This window comes from Chroicocephalus ridibundus, chromosome 3 (assembly GCF_963924245.1).
Source record: "Chroicocephalus ridibundus chromosome 3, bChrRid1.1, whole genome shotgun sequence".
NCBI classification, from domain to species: domain Eukaryota; kingdom Metazoa; phylum Chordata; class Aves; order Charadriiformes; family Laridae; genus Chroicocephalus; species Chroicocephalus ridibundus.
Window position 1 is genome coordinate 85,198,455 of NC_086286.1, and position 22,538 is coordinate 85,220,992.

A 22,538-nucleotide genomic window follows, 5' to 3' on the forward strand; every position below is an offset into this window, starting at 1 on the left:
CCTTGCATGCACTATCCTAGACTCAAACGGCCTTTTTTTTTTTATGGTATCACATTAGTAGCTCAAAGCCATCCTACAATTTAATACACAAAAATTCTCTGTAAACTTGGTCCTCAAGTGAGACACAGTAACAGCTCTCTGTCTGCCAGGCAGGAGAGAAGTAATATGACATGTTACAAATGGGAATCGAGTATGAGCCACTGAGATGTGGTAGATTCTACTGAGGATGCTCAGAAATTATTTTCCAATTGCTTACTTAATTTCTTTCTATATTTGAGTAACAGATCTTGTAATTGTCCTCGTATGTACCAGGGGGGAAAAATGATTTCAATAATTTTCTTAAGATTTGTTTCAAAAGCAGGCAAGGAAACCCCCTTAATATTCTGAAAGACAAAGTAAGTTTAAAATCAATATAAAGTATCAAAACTTTCAAACACAGTGAAAATAGAAGTAGAAAAACCACTAGAAATTCTATACGCAGTATGTTAAAGTGTGATTTTTATTCTTAATCCCTATCTCTATTAAAATCTCCTGAAAACATCTTAAAAAGTATATCACAAGGAATGAGACTGACAGGAAAAGATCATTGCTCTTCCACATTAAAAATATCCAGAATGGAAATAGCTCATAGGAATTGCCATCACTGTGAAAAACTTCCATTGCCCCCCTTCATCAGCCTCTAGAAAAATAAATAATTTGGATATGCTCAGTAATCACTTCCTTGAGTTTTGCAGCTAAAATCTCATCCCATTCTAGCTGCACTGTCCATCAGCTATTCCACAGCTAAGCAAGATCCTGTCTGCGTGCTTATTCGCTGTGGGCCAAATCACCATGACAAAACCTGAAGGCTGAAAGTCCGTTTCTGCTGTGCTACTTAGGATTGACTTTGGAGCCCTGCAGGTCAGAGAAAGACACCACCACTTTCAAATGCAGAAGTACGAAAAAGAAAAAAAAAAAAAACACAACCCAGACCACAGAACAGGAGAGCAGATCCAGACAAGAAGCCCAGAGATAACAAAGGGCAAAAAAGTACTGGAATCCATCAGGAGAATTAGAATCACAATCCAGAGAAGATGTGGCTGCTCAAGGAGGCTGGGCGATAGTTCCTCCAACTGTTCTGCACAAATGTAAATGAATAATGATGAAGATGGATAATAGCAGGATACTCTCTAACTAAAAAAGGAAGTCAACACTCATGATACTGCGCTAAGGAACAAACAGGGAGCATATGCAAAGCTATCAATATACTAATGTTAACACTCCAGGTCTAAATAAGAACAGAGGAGGTGTTCATGCACAAGGAATATATAATATGATTCAAAAAACTCTGTTTCAGAATCCCAAATCAACAAATCCAGAACCCAAATACACAAAACTCTCTCAGAATTTTAAGGCAATATGTGATACTCTATCTACAGAATGGCTGAATCCAGTGCAAGATAACTCAATACTAAGTATAATTTTGATAGACAAAGTAGAATCAGTCACTAATCTGAAATCGGTAGTTCCTGATGCATCGTAAGAATCATATCACCCCAGCTAACATTTGACTTGTATGAAAGGAATAAGGCATCAGAAGGGGAAGATATTTTTTGGAAACCTCAAAAAAATCTCATTTTCACAAGTTTACAAGAAATATTGGCAGAATAAAACGGGTCAAATTTAACACAAGGAGCATCAGAGAAAGTTGGGCATCACAATATTTCATAAATTTCATATATTACATACATTTAGTAGGATGCATCTTAGACGGATCAAAGATTTGTTCAATGACAATCTCAAAATGAAGTTATTAATGGCAAGTTATAAAGCAGTGTAACTTCTTCCAGCAAAGTTCTCAAGGAATTTGATTCTTGCTCCATTACTGTTAACAGTTTAATTGAACTAGAGAATGGCAAGTTTTGCCCACAGAGTTTGCAGAAGGCTCTGCAAAAGCAGTGGGGTAACAAATTATTAGAATGAAAGAATATGAGTATCGTCTGGCTTTCCTGGCAAAGTGATTTAAAAAAAAAACAACATATCTGAGAACGAGTAACATATCTGATACAGAAAATATACCAGGCTCTATTTGGAACAACACTTCCAGGCCATCAGGAGGCACTAAGAAGCAGTTACAAATAGCAACATCAGTTCTCAGAACCACACTGCGGGGGAAAAGAAAAAAAAAAAAAAAAAAAAAAAAAAGAAAAGCTCATGTCATAAAATGCACAGAGTACTGTCCAATAAAAGAAGCAAACACTGTTGCTGCTTTAACGCTGCATTTTTAAGGCTACTGCTCAAATATCAGTCCCAGTTCTGAAGTCTGTACTTCAAGGATATGAAAATTCTATAGGCTGGAAAAATCAACCTCGCAAGATTTAAGGTGCTCAACTTAGGTTGGTTTTTGTTGCTGTTATATTTTGTTGTTTGTTTGTTTGTTTTAAAGAAAGACTCCTGGAGGATTTGATCTTGAGCAAATACATTTATAAAATGGAGAGAATATACCCAAGCAAAAAATCTCTGACCAAATTTTCAGAAAACAGTTTCTGACTCACGGATGTAGGATCAAAGCTACCCTGGCCACCGACTAGGAAGAACAGGACTGTTTGCATTGCCTTTGTGTAATTACAAACATTTTGCAACTCTGCATAAAAAAAAAAAAAAAAAGAAAAGACTGCAATACAACAAGTTTTTAACCAATTGTCTGCACAGTTAAAGAAGGAAATATTTGCGCAATTTGAGCTTGAGAGTATATGGTTTCATATTCCTCTGAAGAATAAGAGACTTGTTGCAGCTGCAGGAAGATATGAGAGTACTCAGCAGTTAAGAGAGCCTGATTATAAGTACGCAAATGATAAGAAGGCAACATTAAAGGTGTTGCAAAATATGTTTTATTTGGAAAACTTATTTTTTCAGGTATCTCTATGCTCCTGGAATATCTGACCTCACCACAGAAATCACTAAGAAATTTTTTGCTCACAGCACTAAACCAAGGCAAATTCTCATTTTACAGAGGTAAAAAAAGGAGGAGCAGAAGAATAATTAAAAACATTTCCCATGATGCAGAAGATACAAAAAACAGAACCTCAAATGCCTGGAACCCACTCCAGTGCTCCACTAGTTAGATAATTCTTTTCTTCCCCACCTCCAACTTTAACACAACTTATTTATGTAGCTCAACACATCAGCAAAATGTCTGTAACATGTTTTGTATAAGCATTTGTCTCAGTAAAATAAAATCCTCTACAACACTCTGCCCCTAAATTTATGCAGTGACAAGAACATCTCTTTCCCATGACTAGGAGGTGTGCTAATTAGTAGGTTTACTACATAATAATCAGAACCGATTTCAGGAGGTAAACAGGATAAAAAAGGCTAGTAGTTGTCCACATATGGGAAGAAAAGTAAAAGAATGAAAAAAATTCTGGAAGCACCACTGAATTTAGAAAAAAAAAAATAATCAGTATGCATTAGGATTGGGGAGGGAGGGGTTGCTTGTATTTTAAGAATTATTGACTAGGCATTCACTTATCACTCTCTTGGTCAGAAATTACTATAAATACGACTCTCCAAAACAGAAAACCTAGAAAAGGCAAAGGCCAAATGTAAGAAGTGGACCTTGATTCAATGTCCAGTTTGACAGTTCCTGCATCTGACCTTCAGTAGTGCCAAACAAGTCACAAGTCCTCTCAAAACTGACACACGTGAATGTTCACACTGCTGAAGGTGCTAAGCATCAGGAAAGCATGAGCCTTCAAAGATCATGATAAATTTTGTTCATTTAGTTTCTAGCAGTGCTTACCAAGAATAAAAAAAAATGATTCCCCCCCCCTGCTTTACCACCAAGGTGTTTTTTTTTTCCAGAGAAATATAGAAGAAAAAACAATTTAATCAATGCATCATATATGCAAGACACAACCAAATGACAAAATTCTCACTGGCTTTAAGATTTCACCTTGAAGACACCACCTTTAAAGGCAGGATAGATCATCATGGGCCCAATTTCTAAGTGTTCACAACTACAGACACTCGCCAGTATCTCAAAATCCTGAAGTATATGAAGGGCGTCTCTTCTGTACCCACTTTTAAACACAATTAGAATGAAGTGAAGCCAGACACCCTCTAACAGAAGATCAGAAGGGCATTTAGAGGAAGGACATAGATTAGCTGCAGAAATACATTCTTTTTGAGGTAACTAAGCTAACAAGAACAGTAACTGTTTTTTTAAAAACTAACTAGAGCTTACTGAAAAAGTTTTTAGTCAATGATTATTCCGTACAATGTTATAAAACTTGGTCCTTTTCCAGTACATATTTTAATAAGAAAAGATGCTAAAACATCCAAATTTCAAAAGATTTCAACCACACCTAAAAGCAAAACACTAACAACAGCTTATCAAAGGTTACATATACCTAATGTTTTTTGTCTTCCCCAACCCCAAAATATTTGCCACACACACTGATCATTTTTGCTACTTGTTTTATTCCTTTTCAAGAAGTTCCATTAATCTCTTCCACTTTTGGTCCAGGGCTGAATGGTGCTGTTTGAGTCCAGAACTTGATTAGAACTTTTTACCAATGCTATATAATACATATGCAAGTTAAGACTCGCAACAGCATCTAGTAGTCAAATACTTTCAAGCATTTAGTCCCAGTTAACATTCAATATCAGTCTCCGGGAGTCCTTGACATTGCCATTGTTATACATATACTCCCTGCTTATTTTAATTACCCATGAAGATGGTAATGCCACAAATATGAGCAAAAATATTGTGAGGCAGGCAAAAACAAAATACAAGCACATATAGCACTGATCTGGGGCCTGGCATACAACATGGGGCCTGTCCCTCTAGCTTTCTCCACGTCCACAACATGTCATTTCACATCAGTGGGAATTCCAATTCCAATGTGTTTTGAGGGCTGAACCTACCTGAGGTTACTACAGTACTTTCCTCATGATAAACAGGTGTGCTTAGATGCTATGGAAATTCAAGTCCTTTTGCATATATAACTAGAAGACATGTAGCTTTTGGTAAACATTTAGAAAAACATTTGGAAAACATTTAGAAAAAAACTCCTTTGAGTGGCTTTGGAAACTTTCACAACAAAGATAAAAGTGTTTATGAGGTAAATCCAGCCAATATATTACTACTCCTCTAGAGGACACAACACATCCTATAAAAATTACTGTAGAGACAATTCCAAGTGTTACCATCTGAATTGCCACTGAACTGCTAATAAAAGTCCTGGTTTAAGTCACTCAAGATCCAATGCCACCCATGCAGCTAGACACTCTCTGTGGCAGAAATCACAAATTCTGTAAGACTCTGTTGAAACAGATGGGAAATTTAGCAGCAACTTCCTCCAAATTAATAAACAGATGTTTAGAATAGATTACACAGGAAAACAAGTGAATAAAGTTACAAACATTTTCCAGCTTGGAGTAACACACTTGCAGGACATTACTGATGGTTAATAAAGTTGTTGATACCACTAATCTTTAGGTTCGTATCTTTCATTTTTAGAATTAGTGAGATGAATGAGGACAATTTATAACTTTCAAAGCTCTGACTGCATATTGGCTGAAGATTCAGTAAGACAGCACGTACGCATTTATATTCATTCTGGGTTCAAGGCCTATTCAATACCCTGGACAGAAATGCGTTTTTTGTTTTAAATAGAATTAGGCTACATCACAATTCTGAAGCAAGATACTGGTTCCCTGGCAAATTCTACTCTGATGCAGTTGTGCAAACAAAACACTATAAGTGATGGAACGTGCTAAAATGCTGTTTCATTTACTGCTGCTAAGAGATCTACTGGAAAGACATCTGGAAAATATCAACAGCCTTACATGGAACTTGTTTCCTTCTTTGTGCTCCCTTACTAACTGAAATGGTTCAGCCAAAAATGTTTCTCTAAGTACTGAAATAGTATTTAACAGTAGTTAAAACTAGTAGTTAGAAGACAAGTCAGGTAACTGAACTTGTTCACTTTCTGAAACTACTTATGTATACTTTGGGCTTAGGTAATTTTCATTAAAATCTTTCTTCTTAACTAGCACTAGCTCCATGTGTTGTGAGCAGTTCAGATAGATGGCTCAAATAGTAATGATTAAGCCATCAGAAAAACATAATATACAAGGCGGGGAGAGGGGGAGGGGTGGGAGGGCAAGGAATCAACTACCAAGATTTGTATCAAGTTCAGACATTTTGCCTTTAATGAGAGCTGGACTAAAGATGCCAAACTGGAGGATGTATCAACTTGGATCCTTGTGACTTCAGTCCATCTCCACCATTAAGTAAACAGGGCTTTGAAAGGATAGTCTCTTCTATTAAACTGACTATAAAATGAAACTAAAATTTACACGGTCTTTTTAATATCTTTTAAAGATGAAGTAGACTGAGTGATTCACTATTTTCCTCAGTTTAACATTTCAAGTGTCAAGTTGCCTCTCAAATTCCATCAAATAATACACTCTTTCATTCATTTTCTTCAGAAAGCTTCTGCTCCTGCTTAAAATTTCAAACTTGAAATTGATCCCCGTGAAAATAGTAATAGTGTGTTTAAAAATACAAAGTATAGAGGAGGTAAAAGACACTTGCTTCATGATTAAGAAGGAAAGAAAAAGTAAGTTTTATTTTGGCTAAGCCAGTTCAGAGCAAAGAAAAGATGGACAATTAACTCTACCGCAGTGATACTTCTGAGATAAAATCAGATTGTAACTCACTTCAGGCCCAACGTTCTCTTCAGGTTCATAGGTTACAAATGATTTATAGTCACCATTTTGTACTTAGCATTCTGGGTTTTCCCATATTGGTAAATACTTTATAACCGAAGCATTTTCACGTTTCAGAAATACCTTTGCTAAAACGGCTTAACACAACTCAAATTGCTTTAGATCAAAGCAAATTTAAATAAAATCTCCCTCTGCTTCTTTACAGGAGGTAAAAAGGAGCTCTGTATATCTGCTGTATTCCTGTTCTTTCACATTAGAGCTGTAAGTCTCCTCTTTCAGGTCACGTCTTCCACATAAAAGTGCTAAACTAATGCCGCTTAATGACAAATTAATGTCCATGAATAAAAAATACACCTCTAATAGCATAGAGTAATTTGCCATTACAATATCATCATTGGACATGCCCCTGGTTTAATACGATGTATTTAATTCATAACTTAATGAGTGATATATAAAAAGAGAGAGATGAACCCTGCAATTACATTTATGTGAGTCTGTCACCTTATTTGTAAAACCTTAGAGTCATTTACATTCAAATTAGAACAAATGAGTGATTTCACAAAGTGCAGTGATAAATGACCATTGCTGCACAAGACAGAACTGTATTTCCTGTGAAAACATTAACAGTTTCCTATTATTTGTTAAAAATTACAATGCATATTGCCCAGTGTTGTGTGAATAATGACTTTTTTACTGATTAGGTCAGAAGACTAATACGGAGTAAAAATAAATAATTTTTCTTTTCATTTTTTCTGATTTTAGCTTGAATTTATCTGCTCAAACTGGGACGGACTCACACTGCCACCTGCTGCCCACGCCTGGGGAGGAAGGGCCCCAACTGCCTTATTTCAACTCCAGTTCAGCCATTCGGTCTCTCGGGTTTCATCTCTCCCAATAAACCAAATTTTCCTGCCAGACTGCTAACTGGGCATGTCGCCGAGGACACCAGTGGATAAGGGTAGCTGCACTACCCAATTACAAATAATGCCATTTTGGGGTTTCGTGCCTCTAAACTGCCTCAATTGGTAAGGAGAATTAAAAGCTAAAGACATTGCAGGGCAGGAGGGACCGGGGGGCGGGGATGACACACATCAAACATTACTATTGATCAGATGGTAATAAAAACAAAGAAGAATTTTGTACACTAAGCAGTTCAGGATTCATCAGCCTCTGATTACTACTATAAAAATACTAGAAAGATTCCAGAAGCAGGAATCTTTCAGCGGCTGAGGGACAAAGAGGTCAGGTAAGGAGACCACGCTGGCTAGAAAGACAACGTGAGAAGGGCTGGGAGGGAAACAGTGAAACAATACAGCTTTTTTTGTTCCTATTTAAAATACACAAAGCTGCCTTCCCTTCCTGACAGAAACGGTAAAAAGAAGGAAGACAGAGCAGTATATCCCACTCCCCAGCTTGTAACCGCTCCTGCCATTCTGATGCAGAGGACCATCAATGTGTATCCACACAACTAGCTACACAGCTGGGGAGCTTTAATCTTGCCAGCAACAGTAAACCTAGACATTCCAGCATCAGTTTTTCATACATCCCTCAACAGTTCCAGTTCAGCTTTGCCAACTATTATTACTTCGTTGGGAAAAGTAGAACACACACACACACAGCCAGCAGGCTCCTGACGATAGTTGCACCACTTGCTCAAACAGTTAACACCCCAGGAGCAGAATACCCACTATCACATCGCTGCTAAATAGCAGCACGTGGATTACAGTAACAATGGGATTCAAAGCGACTGGATGTACCGTTTTTACTGTCCTCACTGACGCCAACTGAAAAATGGAGAAAACCATCATAGTTTATTTCCTCAGTCCCGTTCCAAGTTGGAATCCTCAGTAGTGCATTCACTTTTCATATATACAAATCTGCATCTCTGTAATGTATCTGTATGTTAAATAGAGAGAGGAGATAAATTCCCAAAGTTGTTTTTGAGCTTTTTACAAGAACTTTCCTAATGGCTGTCAATAGCTCAACGACTCAACAGCTGACAAAATACGCTCCTTCAAAGAAATAGCAGGCTAGCACAGCAACAACTGACTGCATAACACCGAAAACCAGCAAAACACAAGGCGACATTATTGCTGTCTACTTTGTATTCTTGGTATGGGAAGGTCACTCTTTCCACCACAGGCTAAAGTTGGTAGACTCAAGTTTGATGGTGGTGGCTTTATAAAACACCACTCTAACTCTGGGGGAGTGGGGAGGGAGGGGGCGGAGAGTATGCACGCGTGTACTTAGATTGAAAACTCAGTATTAGTTAAAAAAAGTCAAGCCTTGGTTGGTAGATGACCTTTAGATTTTTTCCCAGCAGTTTAATTTGGTCTATATGAAAAACCCAGGAGCTAAAATCCCAACTGAGCTGGGGCTTCTAGCAATACAAAGGTGATGCTCTCAATCTCTGGTGTAAGAATTAATTCATCTCTGAAGAGTGTATCTTAGTGAAAGTTGAGATTGTGTTCTTGGCACCGTTCCAAATGGAGAAGTTGGATTGAAGAAAAATAAATAGCTTTAAAGCTCTGGACCCACCACATATGTACACTCCTTTTAATTTCACAGGCAAATTCATTTGTAGCTTCTTCCTTTTAAAAACAGTAACATATTTCAATATATAAACACATTCAGATAGTTTAAAATTAGTAGAAGAAAAGATCCAGATCATTAGGTGCTCATACACCATGAAAAAAATTTGCTTTATAAACCTAGATTGACCACTACAGTAGAAGGTTAACAATCAAATGCCCCTACCCAAAACAATTTGCCTGCTTCAATTATTACCAAGAATTATTCCAGGAGGTCTTATTTTATCATTTGTGAGTTGATTAATCTAATTTTTGCATTCCAGGCCTGATCCTGCTCACATTATACAGTACAGAGGCAGCTCCAAGAAAACTCCAATTGACTGCTGCTGTAGAGTGCTCTGTTTTTTCAGACTCATTTTAATTGCTCACCTAAATTGTTCTTTTCACCTTAAATTAGCCCTATTTAAAGATGATGCTACAACTGACATCAGTAGCAAGTGGACAGATGTACCTGTGGCAGAGTTTTATCCACTGTAATGAAGTTTCTAAAAGGTAACCTAGTACATTTATCATTTAGCTTAGAACTTAATGCAGTTAAAACTAATGGGAAAATTGGCATCAAACTTTTAGCTTCCCTTCACACAAAAACATTTATGATCCCAAGAACAATTTTTAACAGTAAGGGGAATTTTAATGGCAGGCAGGATCACCGCTCTTGTCTACTATGCTTGCTGCACCTAGCTACTGTGAGAATAGGAAACTATTTACAGCATTTAGTAAAAGGACAGTCAGCTAACACCACTTCTAATAAGGCTGTATCGAAAATATGCAACTGTCCAACCCACAAACATAACAGCATGTAAATTGAGTTGGTTCTTCACAAGATGTGCTGGATCTGGCAGCAGAAAGTTAAAAGGGTAAGTGCTAACAATCATGCCGTGTCCTGCCTCTTGGAAACAAGTGGGTTGCTTTGGACAGTTCTGCAACCTCCAGACCCCTCACTCACACCTATTACCTTGAATGTAACTCAGGAGGTATACAGAACTGAAAACAGTAACACTGGACTTCAGAAAACACAGAAAAATCACTTAGCTTTAGGATTTCAAATATGGACAATCTTATGTCCCAGGTCTCTGAATGACAGTGGAAATCAACCTCTGGTTTAAGAACGGATTACTACAGCTATACCCACACAATATTAAGTTGATGTTGATCAGTAGAAAGAAATTCCATTAAAAACACGTATTCTCAATAGCATTCCCTCCTTACTAAGACTCTTTGATTGTTGAAATAATTTGCAGTTTGGGGCTCTCTTTGGTACTGAATACACAAACAGCTGAGGAAAAAGACAAAACTTCTTACATCTACAGTCAGTTACATAACTCAGACCTATTTACGAAACAAACATTTTTATGCTCTGAATAAATCTTTTAACACATTTCTTTTCTTGCATAAGAATAAAGTCGTCATGGTACCCTTCAGAAAAACATTTACAAGCTTTAAAGTGCAAAATAGGTCATCAGAAACACACTACCTACAGCTCCATTTAAGTCCATTCTCAGATCTCCATCCCATTCAACTAGCTTTCTCTGGCCTTCTCCAATGTCATAGTAGGACGGCTACGTTCCACTGGAACTCTAAAGGCTAAAACTTTCAAAAGGGAAACAAGACATTCAGGTAACCTGTTCCCACTATATTTCAAAGTCTATCTGTTGGTTGCAGCTCTCTGTGATAGCCTCCTTTGAAAAACCCTCAGCCAAAACTGACAATCAATCTGAGCTGGAAGAGGAACCCAGGAAACAAGAGTCTTAGAGAACTGGACGTGCACTCTGCAAGCAAATGCTGTGTGCACGATCACAGACCTTAGTGCAATTCAAGATACACAAAGATCAAATCTTCAGCTTCGCTTTCCCACAGCTACGTAGCAGCAATACAGTTAAGACCAATCGCATTGCTTTACCGTTTGTTTAGGTAGAGATGGATGTGTGAGATTTCAAGCCTTGTTTCAATGTTTAAAGTACCTGAGAATTATGCAGATGACATGATCGGAGAGATTCATGAATATGTATGTATCACTAATAAAACATATCAGCACGTTTCAAAAAAGTCCCCCTCTACAAATGAAGCTAAAAACAAAAGTCCCAAACAGCAAAAGCTGGAGAGTAATCATAATTTGAGAAAATACACTGCTCAGGCGAGGGAGAAGTCTGCACAACACAAAGCTGGAATCAGAGACCTAAAGTAAGGAATGCTTGGGCATTTCTCTTGTTTGCAAGTAGAGAAAATATGATCTACAATTCTTTTAAAATAAAATTTAGCAAATTATCAAAACAAAATGAGTTTTCCAATGAGAAAATGGAATCAACATTAGATGCTACAGAACATTTGATAATGTAAAGTTTATAGATGACAAAACACATTTAGTAAACTAGCAGTGTTATCAGAAACCTCCATTGTGTCATGCTATCATAAACATCTTAGAGATGGATATTACCTAATGGGTGTGGGGGGGATAAGAATGTTTCTTTCCTTTTTTCTGTCTTTCCTTTGATCAAAAACTCTTCATAAAAATGTCGTAATTGTGATTCAAACAACTTGTTACAGAAGTCTTTTTGAGATTTATCAACAAATTAAAGTGCTCTAAGCTGACTGGTCTGTAAGAAAGATGATCTGTCTTATTGTCAAAATAACATCTTGTTTATTCTGAGACAACTGAGAGGAAATTCCTTAAAGATCAGTGCATATAAAAGTCAGCATTGGCTGGAAATGAATCTGCCCCCAGTGCACTGCAAATTGTCTTCGACAATTAGACACTTCAACAATCATCTTCAATGAATTAGATCAGTACAGTTGTCTTTGGAACATCAGAACTACAAATATGCCTTAGAACAGATATGTGTATGGGCCATGCCAATTGCATTTGTAGCAAAAAAAAGTCCTTAGTGAAATCCACAGAATAATTACAAGCCCCAGATAAAAGTATCAAGAAACTGTCTTGAGCTCCAAAAAACTAACAAGCTGGAACATCTAGAGAAAGAGAAAAGCTGGAACAAGCTCTAACAATAAGAGCACCACTCTTATATGGGAAAAGCCTGGTCCAATCCAAACAATTAAAGACAATCCTAACAAGTTAAAACTCTGTGTCCTCATTACACAACAATAATAAATGACAGATAGATCCCACATACTATGTTTCCTGAATTTATGCTAGATGAAGCTAAGTTCATGATACCCGAACAACTCAAAACAGCAAGAAAGAAATTCACTAGTACAGTAAATTAAGAACTCTGCAGCTAACAGACTCATCAGAAAGCAGAGAAAGGGCAAGCACTATTCTCTTCCTAGCATCTCTATCATAACAACATGTGGGGTGACAAGACTCCAGTTACCAACTGCAGCAAAGATAAGTGGCTTTAAGGAAGCCTTCTTTAACCACTTTGATTCTATTTTTAGACAGTACTAAAATAAAGCAATAGATATTTTTTAAATCACCCAGTAGTATGTAGAACATAAACAGATATTTGATATAACTGATTTGGACCCTGAAAGATATCACAGTCTTTATGCGCAGTAACTTGTTGATTTCTGCTAACTTACTACTCAAGGTTGACTACTTGCATGGACTGTAACTCTGCAGAACAAGACAGATAAATTCTTACTATGATGTATTAGGACTGCAAATTTGTCTACCAATATGCTTGGTTGGGATAAACCTGCTAAAAAGTACGCGAAAAAGAGTAAAATACAGTCTAAAGCCCAACATGATGTAAGCTACGGCCATCTCACAATTGTCCATGCACATTCAAAATGTTACAATGAGACCCTGATTCAAAAATACTCCACAGAACTACCACTGCTCTCTGTCTCCCAACACATACTCTTCTCCTTATTCCCTACCCTTAATCCCCTACCTCTGTCATTGTAAAACTGGACACCAGCTCTCACTTTCTCTTCATTTTTACACCAGTGCAGCTGCAGTTAGCCTAGCTTGGCCACTACTCAAAGTACAACAGATGTCTTTCACATCATTTGAGTAACTGCATATTGACTGTCACCTCCAGAAAATTTTTACCAGTCCGTTAATTAGCTGGCAGCAATGTTTACTCACTCTGGGGTATATTTTTAGAGGGTGGTGTGGTTTTGGGGTTGATATTTGACTTGGTTTTTTGTTGGGTTTTTTGTGTGTTTGTTTTTGTTTTTTTTTTTTTAATTTATTAGCAGTCTGTTCCTAAATACTTGACTATGGCTTGTACATCAAGTATGAGATCCAAAGTACTGCTGACTCTCCAGTTGTCTTGCCACTGCAGTAATCTTGGGATTAAAAGCATTAAGATGGTGCTGAGGGCGAACTACAAATACCAGAGGCTACCCAACACAGGTCATGGAAGAAGTTAGTACAAGGACTCATGTTGGGCATGTACCTGCTCGTTTCCTACAGTCCTCTCATGTCCCTACCTCACTAGCACTGCAATAACTCAGCTTCTTCCCTACTCTTTAATATTTCCCCTAGCTTCTTTGCTGCAATGGTCTTTTTGGTTCGATTTCTGACAAAGACAGAGCATGTAAGCAGCAGACACACTCACACTGACTAGTTTGTTAGGGGGACATTAAATATACTGTGATAAGCAACGTTAGACTTGTATCTTCTTTCTCATTACAGTAATCCCTTCCCATGTCTGCCTGACAAACGGACCAAATGGTTTTGTGGCTCATTTGGCATCTCACATTTCTTATTTCTCAAAACAACCATCTTTCCCATTATGTTCCATGACTATTTTTGCAGAAAAATTAAATCCCTCCTTACATTCCTGAAAACAAAACTGATACAAACTGCAACACTCTAACAGCTCCTTTAACTTTCTAATCAATTTATAGTGCACAAATTAATACTACCTTACTGTCTGAACATACCTTTTGAAGGCTTCCCTAAGGCTAACATTCAAAGAACAGATTCTTTCTCCGTAAGACACAGAGCCTTCAAATACATCCTGAAGATCTTAACATGAGATCCTGCAAGCCTGTGGTACTCAGTAGCTCAGCGTGCTGCCGAGCACACTCAGACTGTTCAAAGGCAGTTATGCTGTTGGAAGGTGAGCGCATACGGAGAGGACTGTGCTGGTGTGCATTTCCATGCCCAACTGTTGCACAGATACAGCCAACGCACCCTATTTCAGAAACAATACTGAAAAATTACAAAGAAAAGGAAACAGTTCTGTAGAATTGCTATTGCCATTTTTTTTTTAATAAGGCTTTTCACAGATGCACATCAAAGCTACATTCTTATTACTGTCATGATCCATCTCCTATACAAGCCAAGCAAAAAATAAAAAAAAATAATTACTAGATTCAGCTTTTTTGCTTCATAATGACAACCCTAATGTTGATAATATTATCAGCATTGGGGACGAGGCCAGTTGAGAATAAAGTACCATTGTAATAAGGCCTACCCCTACAGTGAGAGGTAGTAGCGCCCTGGAATACGCATCAATATTCTGTTGCAAAAACTTATGTATCTGAACGCTTCACAATATTCGTGGTCGCAATAGAGAAATATTTAACATTTGGTAAACTGAGGCAGAAGAAAGCAAATTCTCTGTTAAAGGAGGGAATCAAACTCCCATGTGCTGATAGTAATCAGTGGACCATCCTTGTTTTCAGGACCGAAATGGACAAAACGGATAGGAGAAGAAAGCACCTACTACAAACTGATACCCACATTACACTCAACATTCAGGTCTCCTGAAATCCAGTTTATTGCCATTTAGGTTACACCAGCTATTGTACTAATACTCTCCTACTGACATTAGGCTTGAAACAAAAGTTTACAAAATAGAAATGGCGGATAATCAGGCAAAGAAGCCTCACCTGAATGAGATAGTGAGAACATAAACGGAGAAGCTCCAGCAGCTGCAAATGACTCCCAGCTGCTAGGACATCCTGTATCACCCCTGGTTCCAAGAGGATCTGTAAAGAAGAAAATGGAAGGTTTGCCATGGAGAACTCAGGGTACTTGTAGAAAATACTACAGACCTTTGTTATTTCAGACATTTAACTCAACATAAAGAACAGAAAGAGTACAATTAAGCATACAGAGGAGTATTTGCAGGACACGTACAGAGTTTTTAAAGTTCACCTGAATTGTCCAAAGGATTTTTAAGCAGATTTTCCTGTGAGAGTTCATAAGTCACATTACCCCCTAAATTCTTTAAAACTAAATGCATATTATTTATTTAAAAAAGAGGCTTTTCAAATTAACAGAACGTCCTTTTGTTATCTATATACTTGGACACTTCCATATATACTGATGAATCAGACAACAGAATTGACTCAGAAGTCTTCAGTATTAATATTATTCATGCTTGTAAAAAATATACAGGCTAGGAACACCCTTCCCATTCTGCACGGTACCACTTCATAATTTTCCTAACCACTGTCTTCATTTTACAGAGCAAGGCTGTGAAGGCACAGAGTGAGCATGCTGCTGTGGAGGTGCCAGAAAGAGCTTAGAAACCAAGACTGATTATCCTGTCACTTGCTCACATGAAACTCCTACTCATTTCAATTAAAATCACGCCCCGGCAGCAGCCAGGATAATTGGGCCTCAGCTCCTAGCCTGGTGTCTTGGGGTCAGCTTGTTAGAACATCCCTTTCAGGACACAAAAAAGTCTTTGGGAATACAGACACTGGTCAACTTCTTATCAGCAATCACATTAAAAATTATCCAAACTAATATTATTTAAATATAAGTGGTGCAGCATCCAACAAAAATCAGAAAGGTATAAGAAAAATTATTTTTTCAAAGATACTCAGTTTATTCAGAGTTTTATCCTTCCTGTATTTCCCCTGGCAACTGTGGTTTTACACCACATGAGGTCAGTCTCTCACTGCTCCAACAGGGAAGCAAAGCTTTTTTTCAGATCCTTTTTCTTCTGCCCACACAATTTAGTTTTATCTCACAGCATCATTTATATCTCAAATGCAGTGGAATAAGGAGGATGGCAAACAAAAGGAAAAACACTCATCTGCACCTTTTGGAGTTAAACTGTTTTTGAGGGAAATGGAAAACACACGTATGCACTTCTTCAAGCAAAACCACAAATAATTTCCAACATAATAGCTATATTAGGAGCAGGAGAGAAGGGGATTGATTCTTGTTTATATCAAGAACTCATTTACATTGAGTTCTGTCAGTGTATGACATGCTTAAAGCTTGTGCAAATCACTCTATATTCATATAGGTTTTAAGTGAACATTTATGTAACTTACATACTGTATAATTCTTTATCTAGCTAGCTAGACATTTAAGGATCTTAATGTAAATGAGATGTAATGTAAATTGTGCCCAGCACAATTCAGGTTTTTGGCTGGTGCTAATGAGGGTGCTATGCATGACAAGAGGTAGTTCGATGGAAAGTTAGAAAGGATTTCAGTAACAAAAATATCTCCAATGGGTATATTTTAAGAAAATGAGCAGCACTGTCAAATGTTTTCAAGTGATAACTCAAAGTCAGACTGACAAAACAAGCTGGTTTAGACGTTGCAGTGCTTGTGTTCATTTACACTGAGGACATTGTAATCTGATGTCATATTACTTACTAAGTGCCAGCCACCAGCTTAGCAATGTTAAAGACACAATATGAAGAGAACCAGAACCCTAAGCAGATTACTACCTTGTAGGCATAGGCAAACTATATTTAACTGTTATAATATTAATGTATTTTAAAGCTACAGCAATCCATTTACAAATAATTCTAGTAGCATTATGAGATGAGAAGTAGGACAAGCGGCAAGGAGCGTGACTGGTTACTACCTAGAGGTGATTTGCACAAAGTCAGCAACAAAAGTGAATTTGAAGGTGACAGATATATTTCTTACATGTTTTTTCATTTCATAGAATAGTTAGAGCTGGAATAGACCTTAAAGATCACCTACTTCCAGCCCCCCTGCCATGGGCAGGGACACCTCCCACTAGACCAGGCTGCTCAAAGCCCCATCCAGCCTGGCCTTGAACACCTCCAGGGATGGGGCATCCACAGCTTCCCTGGGCAGCCTCTTCCAGTGTATCACCACCCTGACAGTAAGTAATTTCTTCCTAATATCTGATGATCTTCAGGCTGGTCTTCTCCAGGCTGAACAACCCCAACTCTCTCAGCCTGTCTTCATAGGAGAAGTGTTCCCAGCCCTCTGAGCATCTTCGTGGACCATGCAGGATTTATTCTGTTGAGATAATATGTTCACCTTTGTGTTTCCCAAGATAACTCAGGAACGTCTATTATGACTCTTCCCAAGACTATCTGGGACTATCTGAATTTTTATTCAATACTCATATGGATATAGGCAAAAATACTAATTAATCTATGCTAAATGTTCACCATCAGCAAACTGCACGCTGGGGAAACCCACAAGAGGAAGAGAAAAATAAGTAAAGAAGGAAGAAAATGTTGCAAGCCTTTCTTCTACTGAAACTGAGGTAATTCACAATTATTCCACACCTCTTAGCTTCTATACATTAATACAATTACTTGATTCTTATTAATTATACAGCATAACTGTTTATATGCTATACAGGCCATCTAGTTGAATCTTAACAGTAAATGCACATAAATAACGCTATATGCATACCACAACTACACACAGCGACTGACTCTCCTCTGTTTTTCTAACCCTCAAAACAACAGGTCTGAGGTCTTCAGAGTGATGCTTATTGAAAATTAAGGAGAAGGAAACTAAGATCGAGTATGGATTTACACTTTCAAAATTCATCACAAATAATTACTGTGAAAACAAGAGAGAAGCTTAATCATTTTCCCTACTGCATCCTCAACACAAGGATTATGAGGCATAATTATCAGGGCAGAAACTCAGATTAATTTGGAATCATCGACTTCAGACAAACTTTGCAATCTTCACCAGTGAAGGATGTGCCTTCACACGACACATGCCATCTTAAGACTGGTTTCTGTGCTAATTAGATGCAATTCAGGTATTGCACCTGGCTGCATTTTACAATCAATCCTCTATTCAACCCTTATTTCTGAAGGTTAATTTTCATTATGTTCTCGACTTTTCTCTGGCTCGTGATGCTACCCAAGAAAATCAGCGTAACCACCTTCTCCCTGTATGTAGTGGGCAGATCTTGCAGATAGCCTGAGTAACTTACTTTCCCAAGCCACCAGGTCTGACATACTGCTTGTTTTCAAACTGATCTCCTTTGTCAAGCTATTTTTCTCCTCCCCCACAATATCTGTATTTTCAGAAAGGAATCCCGTTCTTCAAGGCAGCCATTCTACCCCCCATCACCCCACAAACCCTTTACAAAGCATGCACTAAATTCAGTTCTCTCCCTCTTGTGGTGAGATCCATAAACCAAGGGATAGAAAGGATGCAAAATTTGGTGTTTCTTTGCAACAGAATGCTGAGTTACAAGATCTGGAAAGGCACAAATTTTTAGATCCACATTTCTTAGACATACAATTTAAATCTATATGTAAAGGTATCCATTTATTGAGGAAAGATGCTCTGCAAATGCAAGAATTAGAAACTTTTGTAAATTAAACCTAATCTTATGAAGCACAATTCTGAGGCAGAAAAGGGAATTCTATAATCAGCCCCATGGTCACAGATACACATGGCCCTGAACTCCCCCATGTATACCTACCCTCTAAGCAGCAGTTCCATAACTGGAATTCATTTCCTCTTCCCCCAAGATTTCCCTCTTCCTTTCCCAACTCACCCTGCATCCCCTCCAACCCAGTGCACGTTAGGGCTCTGGGTAAGCATGGAAAAGATTAACTGGGATCACACATCTTGCCTGTCTCTTCAGTTTTCTTTGGGAGACTTCTTGGCAACACGCAGCAACTAGCAGCTATGACTTCTTGGGCTAGGAGCAGTGTATGAACCACCATCCTTTCCCAAGGACAACTACTCATGCCTCACCTCCACACTGCACAGACTGAGAACATCCTCCTACTCTTTTAATGCCTCCCACCCCCCTACAAACTAACCAGTATAAGCCAACAAGGAAATTGTATGGTCATAGCAAAGAGGGCAGTAATGGACAACAGAAAGCAAGGAGGGAACTCCTTAAACTGTCCTTCTCAACAAAGAAACTTACAGCCTGAGGAAGAAAGTAAGGTCCAGATTAACTATCACCTCCATGGATTCTCATGAGATTTATATACGGAAAGAACAATTAGATCATTTAATCTATTCCCTGTATATTGCAGGCCATTATATTTCATCCAGACACTTTAAAGACACTAAAGCTACTTTAGGCCCAAGCAGGCTAAACTGTGTGCCTAGACAAAGACGGAGAGATTCCACCTTCATTCCAGTTACTCATTCCGTATCCCTGTAGTTCCGCCTCATTTCCATACAGCTGTTTGTCGGGCCATGAAATAAGTGAGGTGGTGACATGATTCACATTAAAAATAAACCAGCATTATGCTATAACAGTAAGAAAATATGTAATGTCATGTCAGAAAATTCTAGAAAGTAAACAATATTGAATTTAACACAGAAAACAAGAAAAAAAATCCTAAGATTCCTGCCAGTCTGATGCAAAAGAAAATTCTTTCTTGACTCCACTTGCAGTGATCGGCATTTCAAACAAGACAGGCATCTAACAAAAGTACCACTTGTTTTTCCCCTCTGGAGACCATTCTGTGTTCTTCACAGCAATCAAAAAACCTAACTTTTCTTTTAGAGCAATTGAGACTGCATTTCACTCGCAAGCAGTTAGCACTTCTGCCTGTCTCCCCGTTCATTTGTGCTTCAGTTGAATCCCGAGCTCCTTGCATGTTGAGGAGTGCTGCTTCAAAAAAGTGTGAGCGGGGGAAGAACGTTCTAGTCCCCTGCAGGCAACTGCCCAAAGCCCTGGCACGTAATGCTGATAGCACTTGTTACAAAATTCAGATGTCTCATTAGCCAGTTACAGAAGGAATCAAGACCAGCATTTCTCTGATATGTGCCATAATATTTTTCCAGAAAACTAAATGAAAATCTGTGTTAAGTGCACAGTATATAAATCACAGAATCATAGAATATCTCGAGTTGGAGGGCACCCATAAAGATCATTGAGTCCAACTCCCGACTCCTTACAGGACTACTTATAACAAAAACACGCATTTAAGAGCACTGTCCAAATGCTCCTTGAACTCTGACAAGCTTGGTGCTGTGACCGCTTCCCTGGAGACCCTGTTCCAGCAGCTGACCACGCTCTCAAAGAACCTTTTCCTAACAACCAGCCTGAACATGCCCTGATGCAGCTTCATACCATTATGAAGGAAGTATCATTATTATAAGTAAGATTCCAAGCAAATTCACTACTTTTTGGGAAGCAGTTTCATTACCTTGATTACTTGCAGCTCTAGAAGAGCTGTCTTGTCCGTAGCTATCTAGAGCAAATAACAGGACACATTTAACTTTCTCTGCAATAAACTGCATAAACTGAGTTAATTAAGGTTTATATTATTCTAAGCCTTCTGGACAATCTTTAGCTGAACTGTGAACCTAATACCTAGTAGCTGTAACCCAGTGCTAGGCACAGAAACAAGATTATCCTCCTGATAGAAACAAAAAAGGAAATGTCCAAAACTATCAAATTTATATATTTTGCTTTGCAATTGCATTGCAAAATGATGTTACTAAGACATAGCCCTGTAATCAGTTTTCCATGATCTTGGCGTGTTGTCCCAGGTAAAAATGAAAGAGGACAGTTGAAGTCACTTTTGCTAGGGACACCAGGCAGTTTAACCAAACTCTAAGATCTATTTTGATCAAAAGGCAACCAGTGGAAATGCTACACACAAGACACAAGAGGTCACTTACTCAAGAAAAAAATCAACCATCACAACAGAGCTTTGCAATACACCTCATCCACAAGTGAGCTAGAAAGGATTAACAGAACAAGAGGTGCTAAGATATTGATAGCTGCCTCCTCCTGGTCTTAACTGAAAGCGACAGATGAAGTACTGGTTGATCACTAGAAAAACTGTCACCACCAAACTAGGGGGGGGGGATGTGATGGGAGGTGAAAGCCAAGATCCTATAAGGCAATCAAAGCAATTATCAGGAGAAACAGTAGTTGTACTTAAAAAAACATTTATTTCTACTATTTCTTTACTATCTGAGAAGACCTTTCACTCTTTCATGTTTTTTATTAAAAATAACTAAGTTGAAAGAACAATTTCCCAAAGGACCTGTAACATAATACTTTACCTAACCATGGGTTTGTGTGCATGAATTTGAAAAAAATCACCACATGGTACTCCTACAAGTTCACGAAACTTGTTTGGTAAAGTGATAATAGCTGTTACAGGGTGACAGTTTTTAAACTAATTGAATACAAGGTAAAGTTAGTAAATAAAGGCAGTAGTTAAATAGGAAGCACACTGATAATGCATTAAAGTAATATTGAGAGCAACCCAAACACACGAATTAACAATATACCTGAAAATGCCACGAAGTTCTGATTTTTAGCTGGAATAATATACTGATATTACCTTTATTAAAGACTACTGTTATATTAGCGTTTATGTGAGTAAATGAAAATCTGCTAAATATGCTAAGAAACAGAAAAAGTTTAAAGCCTATTTTCAGATCATTATAAATACAACTTCATATGTGGCTTTCAAGAAAAGGAAACATTCTAAAGGCAGGGTGTAAGGCTGTGTTAATCCTGGGCTAAAACGATACCACAGGACAAGCTACCCCAAAATTCACTTTTGGAGAAAGAGCTGAACATAGAACATCTCTTATATAAGGCCTGCCTCACTGATTATTTCTTTTCAGCTTTGGTAATTCAGAATAATTTTGTAATTTTAAGAAGACAACTTAATTTCTGTTAATACAGAAACAAAATATTATGGTTTAGAAAAAAGAAAAGAGAAAGACGAGTCAACTAGGAAAATAGAACGTGGTCAGGAGAACTTGGTAGTAAGCCCCAGTAAAGCTGCTGGTTTGCTGTGGTGTCTTTGGAAAGTTATTTTCTCCCAAAATAATTTTCTGTCTATGATGCAACAAAGTAAGGACAGTTGATTACTTGCTTTTGTAATGCGTTTTGAGGTCTTCAAATAAAATTCTATCTAAATGCAAAATATTTCTATTACCATAGACTAAAGACATACGATAAAAGATAATTACAAAGAAAGATCCAAGTCAGCAAAGCATTTCAGTATACACAGGACTCCAACTGTGTATTTGGATTCTTGTTGAATTAGGATCACAATCACGTACTGCAAACTAAATCCAGTGTTCTTGCACAATTCTTCTCTCTTGAAACTATACCCC

At 37.8% G+C, this 22,538-nt stretch overlaps 1 protein-coding gene across 14 annotated transcripts in view; it reads right to left on the reverse strand.

Annotated features, from left to right (window-relative positions):
- KLHL32 (kelch like family member 32) overlaps positions 1-22,538 on the reverse strand; it is a 130,837-nt gene that overhangs the window by 49,511 nt on the left and 58,788 nt on the right. For all 14 annotated transcript variants that reach the window (XR_010070388.1, XR_010070387.1, XM_063329928.1 and 11 more), the window contains one exon: positions 15,114-15,212. Coding sequence is in view for 12 of the 14 variants with exons in the window: in XM_063329928.1 (XP_063185998.1) it covers positions 15,114-15,212 (99 nt within the window). In the remaining 2 variants the exon portion in view is untranslated. The remainder of the gene's footprint in view (positions 1-15,113; positions 15,213-22,538) is intronic.